The following is a 7573-nucleotide window of genomic DNA, read 5'->3' as shown; positions in this document are numbered from 1 at the left end:
GAGTCCATGACTTTCTGGGACCTCTGTGACTTCTTCTGGGGCAGGGCTGGAGCAGTTGTCAGCCCCAGGAACAGCTGACTGGCGGCCAGCCAGGGTGCCACAAGTCTGCTGTTTCTGTGATCCAGGGGCTGGCTGTGTTCCCATGGGCAGCCAGAACAGCTGACCGGCAGCCAGCCCTGGGGCTGCCAGAACAGCGGTCTCTGCCCTGCCAGAGAAGCCACTGGGGTTGGGTCAGCCCCCCTGGGGCTGCAGCAGCAGTCATCAGCCCCTGCCACAGAAGCAGCCGTGGGGCTGGAGCATCTGCAAGCCCCAGCAGCAGTGTTTACCCCCTCTCCCGGGTATTGTAGTAAAAGTCAGGGAGAGGTCCCAGGATTCAGTGAATTTTTGTTTATTGATTTTTATAAAAAACACCAGTGACAGAATCATAGTCTTAATTAAAAGACCCTGTTGTTAGTTGCTTATAATTTTAACCACTTTTAACATCAAGCTGAAATTTTCCGTGCTGGGTGTCTGCCTCTGGCTAGTTAGGGGCAGGAGCCAGACAGTGGGAAGGATAAGGGAATAGAGACAGACTTGAGGGGCTTAAGGGGGACAGGGACAGAAGGGTCTACAACAGGGGTAGGCAACCTATGGCATGCGGGCCGAAGGCAGCACGCAAGCTGATTTTCAATAACATTCTCACTGCCCAGGTACTGGCCACCAGTCCGGGGGGCTCTGCATTGTAATTTAATTTTAAATGAAGTTTCTAAAACATTTTAAAAACTTTATTTACTTTACATACGACAATAGTTTAGTTATGTATTACAGACTTATAGAAAAAGACCTTCTAAAAACGTTAAAATGTATTACTGGCACATGAAACCTTAAATTAGCGTAACTAAATGAAGACTCCGCACAGCACTTCTGAAAGGTTGCCGACCCCTGGTCTACAACCTCTTGAACACACTGCCCTACAGAACCTGGAACAGAACCCAGTAGTCCTGAGTCTCTGCAACCCACTGCTGTCAGCAAATAGTTGTGAAACTCACTGGCAATGTGTGTAGCTCATCCTCTAGTGCCTGATCTGTACACTCAGCCTACTGCTGCTACCAGATACGCTGACAGCTCAAGTGGGCAAGGTTTATGTTGTGGCTCTAAAGGTCTCAACCCCCTCAATAACCCAAACTGGGGGTCAATATGTTTCCATATGATGGAATTTCTGTTGTTTTGAAAAACTTCAGACATTACCTCCTGAAGACACCTACATTACAAGAGCACTAAGATTGCACTGTCAAAGAATCCAAAGTTAGGAAATGCCAGCACTGAGATTGCCTGTGAAACTTTAATTCAACCTCCATGTTAGCATTAACTGCATGGCCACAAGCTATTTTTTCCCAAAGGAAACTCTGGCTCATTCAGTGCGTGGGATGGACAGTGATAAGGGTTGGGTAGTGGCTGTTGTCTGCAGAACTTGCTGTATTAATTGAGATGGAATATAGGGCCCAAAGATGTTAAAATAACCCAGTCACTGTCCAACATTAAACCATGTTAAACTAAGTTTGGGATTTTATAAACAGAGACCTCAGCCTGCTTCATACCACAGAAAACACGTCATTAACAATTCTTCTAGCCTTTTATTCAAGATAAAAAGAAGGAAAAAAGCAACAAAGCATTTGTTAAAACAAAAGCCTTATTTAAAATTACATTTCAATGTCCTTTGCTCCCTTTCCCTTCAGCTGGAAAGGGATTTTAGAAGGAAAACCCCCCAAGTCTCTTAGATGGTATCAAAAATGGTAATAACTGTCCTTCTGGGGAAAAGAGAAGTTGTTAGCTGAGATGGGCTGGTGTTGTTATTAACGTCTGAGCCTGCTTCATCTCAGCTGAGGTTTGGGATTCAGCTGAAGGTGGGAGAGCTGGTGATGCCTCCTCTCTGTGGTAGACGTGTAAAACTCATCCACTGCTCTAGAGGGGTGTCTGTGCAGTAGACATATAAACGATATTCACTGCATTTCAGCAAGCCCTCCGCTGGGATGAGAGTACTCATGGGACTACCATCTCTGTGACACAATATATCATCCAATGCTTTTCCTTGCAAATGAAAAAGGGACATCATTGTGGTATTTGCGTCTGGGTCAGGCATTGGGGTGCAAGACCGTAGCAGAAAACTGGATAGCTTGTGTGAGTTTGTGAAACTTTGGATGCTGGCAAAGTTTGTTTGAAACTGGCAAAAGCCTTCATCTCAGGTAGACAGAACCTGCAAGTGGCTGGAGGCCAGGTAGCATGGTTCTCACCCACAGGCTCAGATGTCTGGAGTTCAAATCCTGAAGGTGTTGAGACTGGTGGACTGAAAATTCATGCATCTTTGATTGGTTTCCAGAGTTTTCTCCAGGAAAAGCGAAGATGTTCCTTTGCAGACAGCTGTACAGTTAAAGCTTGGGAGGTGATGTGTTTTATTACTTGCCCAAAATTGTGCCTGTTGTGAAAAGTGTCTGTCAAACTATCAACTGATAGAGTGTGTCTGATTTCCAAATACCTAAAAAACAGATTCATAGACTCTAGGACTGGAAGGGACCTTAAGAGGTCATCGAGTCCAGTCCCCTGCCCTCATGGCAGGACCAAATACTGTCTAGACCATCCCTGATAGACATTTATCTAACCTACTCTTAAATATCTCCAGAGATGGAGATTCCACAACCTCCCTAGGCAATTTATTCCAGTGTTTAACTACCCTGACAGTTAGGAACTTTTTCCTAATGTCCAACCTAAATCTCCCTTGCTGCAGTTTAAGCCCATTGCTTCTTGTTCTATCATTAGAGGCTAAGGTGAACAAGTTTTCTCCCTCCTCCTGATGACACCCTTTTAGATACCTGAAAACTGCTATCATGTCCCCTCTCAGTCTTCTCTCTTTCAAACTAAATAAACTCAATTATTTCAGCCTACCTTCATAGGTCACGTTCTCAAGACCTTTAATCATTTTTGTTGCTCTTCTCTGGACCCTCTCCAATTTCTCCACATCTTTCTTTAAATGTGGTGCCCAGAACTGGACATAATACTCCAGTTGAGGCCTAACCAGCGCAGAGTAGAGCAGAAGAATGACTTCTCGTGTCTTGTTTACAACACACCTGTTAATGCGTCCCAGAATCACGTTTGCTTTTTTTGCAACAGTATCACACTGTTGACTCATATTTAGCTTGCGGTCCACTATGACCCCTAGATCTCTTTCTGCCATACTCCTTCCTAGACAGTCTCTTCCCATTCTGTATGTGTGAAACTGATTGTTCCTTCCTAAGTGGAGCACTTTGCATTTGTCTTTATTGAACTTCATCCAGTTTACCTCAGACCATTTCTCCAATTTGTCCAGATCATTTTGAATTTTGACCCTGTCTTCCAAAGCAGTTGCAATCCCTCCCAGTTTGGTATCGTCCGCAAACTTAACAAGCGTACTTTCTATGCCAACATCTAAGTCGTTGATGAAGATATTGAACAGAGCCAGTCCCAAAACAGACCCATGGGGAACCCCACTTGTTATACCTTTCCAGCAGGATTGGGAGCCATTAATAACTACTCTCTGAGTACGGTTATCCAGCCAATTATGCACCCACCTTATAGTAGCCCCATCTAAATTGTATTTGCCTAGTTTATCAATAAGGATATCATGCGAGACTGTATCAAATGCCTTACTAAAGTCTAGGTATACCACATCCACCACTTCTCCCTTATCCACAAGGCTCATTATCCTATCAAAGAAAGCTATCAGATTGGTTTGACATGATTTGTTATAGATCTCAACTGCTTTCCAAAAGCAAGCAATGTCTGTATGGTACACACATAAAACTCATCCACTGCTGTACAGGCATATCTGTATGGTACACATGTAAATCAAAACCACTGCATTTCAACAAGCCCTCAGCTGGGATGTGAGCATTCACTTGACTTGAAATAGTACGTAGTATGAAATATTTGCAAAGACAAAGCACCATGCCTCCATGTTAATAGGTCAAATGCAGGCTCTGTTGCTGTGAGAACCTGCCAGAATGCATTCCTATGCAGCCAAACTCGGGATGCTGCTCAGTTTTTAAAGGACACTTTCTACCTAACTGGCAAAGGCCTTCCCTGGAGTAAGAAAGTCCAGCCATAAAATATCCAAATGGCCTACTCTCCCCTACAGTGCAATTTTTCATTCATAATTTGCCACTCCATTTTCCACTGCATATTTTTGACAATTTTTCATTCTCAATTTTTGACTTGCAAATTTAGACTCTGTTTCCATCTCTGCCACCAATCTGCTGTGCGACCTGTGGTAAGTCATTTGTGCAAGAATCCCCTAAAGCAGAGCTTCTCAAACTCTGGTCCGCGGGCTCCATTCAGGTGGTCAGTGGATAGTTCCCTCTAAGGTGTGGGCCTGGGCTGCCAGACGTGGGAGAATGAAGGGCCAGACACCTAATTAGTGGAGCCACGCAAATATTTGAGAACCATTGCCCTAAAGTATGTAGTTTTTTTGGGTTGCTAACTTCATACGTCAAAGCCCTGACTTGCAGAGATGCTGAAGTGAGAGCTGTGGGTACTCAGCACATCTGAAAAATATCTCAAAAGGATACCCTAAATTTGCGGGGTCTTTTGAAAACACAGAGAGTTTTAAACTTTTTTGCCTTTCTTTTTCCATCTGTAAAAAGGGGATAATATCTAATTCCTGTATAGCATCTCTAGATTTTCAAGTGTTGTAAAAAATGGGTGAGCATTAAGTAACCAGCTCTATAATCACAAAGGAGTGCATCAAACAATCTGATTATTAAACCTGGGCACCCTAATGGCATGAAAAGTAAGATGTGCACTTTTCCTAGAACGTTAGCAGTTGAAAGGCTTGCTCATAGGAAAGGATAACCTAGATCTGCACTATGAGTTTGACTTTCTCTTGTAACGTCAATATCATATCAATTTGGACACTAATTTGGTTTGTCGTCAAGTTAAAGCTCATGGGCTATAATGCAAAATAGCTGGAACATACCAATAAATCTGGCCCCATTTCTAAAAATTCTTTATCAGTGTTACTAAAAACATTTTACAGTAATACAATGAAACAATATTAAAAATGGAATGCCTTTCTCCTGGTCAGTTGCTGTTTCTTTACTATTTGCACAACAGCCAGTTGGAGGGACCTATGCAAGTGGGTGCCACTCTCTCTGGAGAAAGTGACTGTTAACGGTTTCCTTCTTTGGGAAGAAGATCACAGAGGGAAAAATGACTTTCAGTATCTGGAGTCTTCCAATTGCCTTGACTCTGGTCACACGAGTTTGAGACCTGGGTTTGGCACAGAGACTCTACTGGTTTCATTGGTTGATAATCTCCTTCTGATAGTGAATGAAGTGTCTGTGCTGATGCTTTTAGATCAGCTGTTTTGACACAGTTGTGGGTGCCACAGATGCAATTGCTCTTGACACTTACCCAGGAGTATTGTTTGGCTAGCAGGGATTCTCAAACTTCATTGCACCGCGACCCCTTCTGACAACAAAAATTACTACAGGACTCCAGGAAGACGGACCAAAGCCTGAGCCCTGCCCTTGGGTGGGGGTGGGGGGGCACCATAACCTGAGCCCTGCTGCCCAAGGCTGAAGCCCTCGGGCTTTGGCTTCAGCCCCCCTCCTGGGCGGAGGGGCGCATACTTCAAGTCTAACACCAGCCCTGGTGACCCCATTAAAACAGGGTCGTGACCCACTTTTGAGCCCAACCAACAGATTGAGAACCGCTGGCTAGAGTAAATAGCAGAGTTGATACCATCTCCATTGAGCAAGAAGGTTTGTCTGCCTTTTGCTATTCAAAAAGAATCAGAATTTGGTGGTGGTGATGGTGGTGCTTTCTGGAAGGACAGATAGAAACAAGAGCCAGGAAAGCTGTTGCTCATCTCTGCATGGACAGTGTCGTTGTAGCGTTTTCTTTCAGATGGGGAGGTGGAGAAAATGAGAGTCGCCCTCTGAACACTCTTCTCTTCTGAATTTAAATAATGTTACAGTTAGAGTTTTATATCACATCCATTAGTTTTTTATTTGTCCCCATTCTCTTGTGTTAGTTAATGTCTGGAAACATTGGCATACATAAACCTGGCGCCTAAGGTTCACGTTCGCTTGCTTGTAAAACAAAAGCACAAAAAGGAGCACGGATGCAAAGGGATTTGCTCCTTGACTCACTCCATCCATTTTCAAAATAACTGACAATGCAGAAACAGGACATATATCCTGGAAAGATAAAAGTGGGCATTAGTGGAAGCGATAGCTCAGTGGTTTGAGCACTAGCCTGCGAAACCCAGGGTTGTGAGTTCAATCCTTAAGGGGGCAATTTGGGGATTGGTCCCCCTTTGAGCAGGGCGTTGGACTTAGATGATCTTCTGAGGTCCCTTCCAACTCTGATAGTCTATGACGCTTGAGAACAAATGAATGAATCTTCAAAACACATCTGCTAGGGAGAACTCCAGCACTCATGGACAACATCCACAAGCTAGTTCTTCTCTCAGTGTCTTTTGTCATGCCGCAATGAAGTTTAGCCCATTGTGTTGTTAGTGTGCCTCACTTTGCAGTTTAAGATCTGGAATAAAAGATGAATTCATTATATTTTATTTTAGTTTGCAATGTTTTATCAGTTACCCAAGACCACTGCAGATTTTAAACACTAGCAAACAATAAATATGAATTAATAAGATACTGTAGCATTTTGCTATGAAGTCTTTGGTCTATGCTAGTAGCAGCACCAGTTGATACTCGGTGTCGCTCCTGGGTATAATGCTGCAGGTTTTTTTTTCCTATGGTAACATTATGCATTTCTGAAGCATCTTTCATCTGAGGATCTCAGAGCTTTCCTAAGGCAGGTAAACATTATCCTCATTTTGCAGATAAGGAAATTGAGGCACAGAGAAATTATAATGAGAAAGTGTCAGAACAGAATATCTAAAGTATTTACATCATGTGATGGACATCTAAATAAAACCAGGCTGATTTTCAGAAGGGATACTTAACTGCCACTTAAGTCAACACTTCCTTCTTAGTACACCAGACACCAGCAACACGGAGAGACCAGTCTGTAGGCACCAAGGCAGATGGTGTCTCTCCTCCCACACAAAATCTCAGCCCAGTACCATTTCCACCCACTCCAGACCCCAGCAGGGGAGCTTGTCTAGCAGCATGGAGACCTGAAGCAGCTGGCACAACTCTACAGTTGCACCGGTACTTTTTGTTGAGTTCAGTTATGCTACATTGAAGAAGGGGAAGTAACTCCTGTGTTTGTTACATTTCCAAAGCAGCCTGTGTCTGAGATGTTATCCGACTGTATGGGTGGGTGGTTTGGTGTTGGTGGGGACTGTGGTTGTTTAGATAAGGGAAACCCCCCCCAAAGGTGAGACCGTCAGGGCAAAATTTCAAAAGGGAACATTTTAAATTATTTTCTTTGCAAAAGTTAGTATCCCAGATCCATAGTAGCTTTGCTTGCTCTTGTTGTGTCCTGGTGAGGCCAGTCTGAACACAGGACAAAAGAAGGTGATGGAGCAGTATAACAAAACAACAACGTGGGAACGTCAGACTTGGTGTTTCTGGTGTCGGCTGTTTTCTCA

At 43.7% G+C, this 7573-nt stretch overlaps 1 protein-coding gene across 14 annotated transcripts in view; it reads right to left on the bottom strand.

Moving 5' to 3' along the window:
- Positions 1-1593: 1593 nt before the first annotated feature.
- Positions 1594-7573, bottom strand: part of CD58 (CD58 molecule) — a 69094-nt gene continuing 63114 nt past the window's right edge. For all 14 annotated transcript variants that reach the window (XR_007775157.1, XR_007775153.1, XR_007775149.1 and 11 more), the window contains one exon: positions 1594-6555. Coding sequence is in view for 5 of the 14 variants with exons in the window: in XM_050959642.1 (XP_050815599.1) it covers positions 6527-6555 (29 nt within the window). In the remaining 9 variants the exon portion in view is untranslated. The remainder of the gene's footprint in view (positions 6556-7573) is intronic.

The sequence above is a fragment of the Gopherus flavomarginatus genome, chromosome 1 (assembly GCF_025201925.1).
Source record: "Gopherus flavomarginatus isolate rGopFla2 chromosome 1, rGopFla2.mat.asm, whole genome shotgun sequence".
Classification (NCBI taxonomy): Eukaryota; Metazoa; Chordata; order Testudines; family Testudinidae; genus Gopherus; species Gopherus flavomarginatus.
The sequence above is the reverse complement of the archived record's forward strand: the minus strand, read 5'-3'. Positions and strand labels throughout refer to the sequence as shown.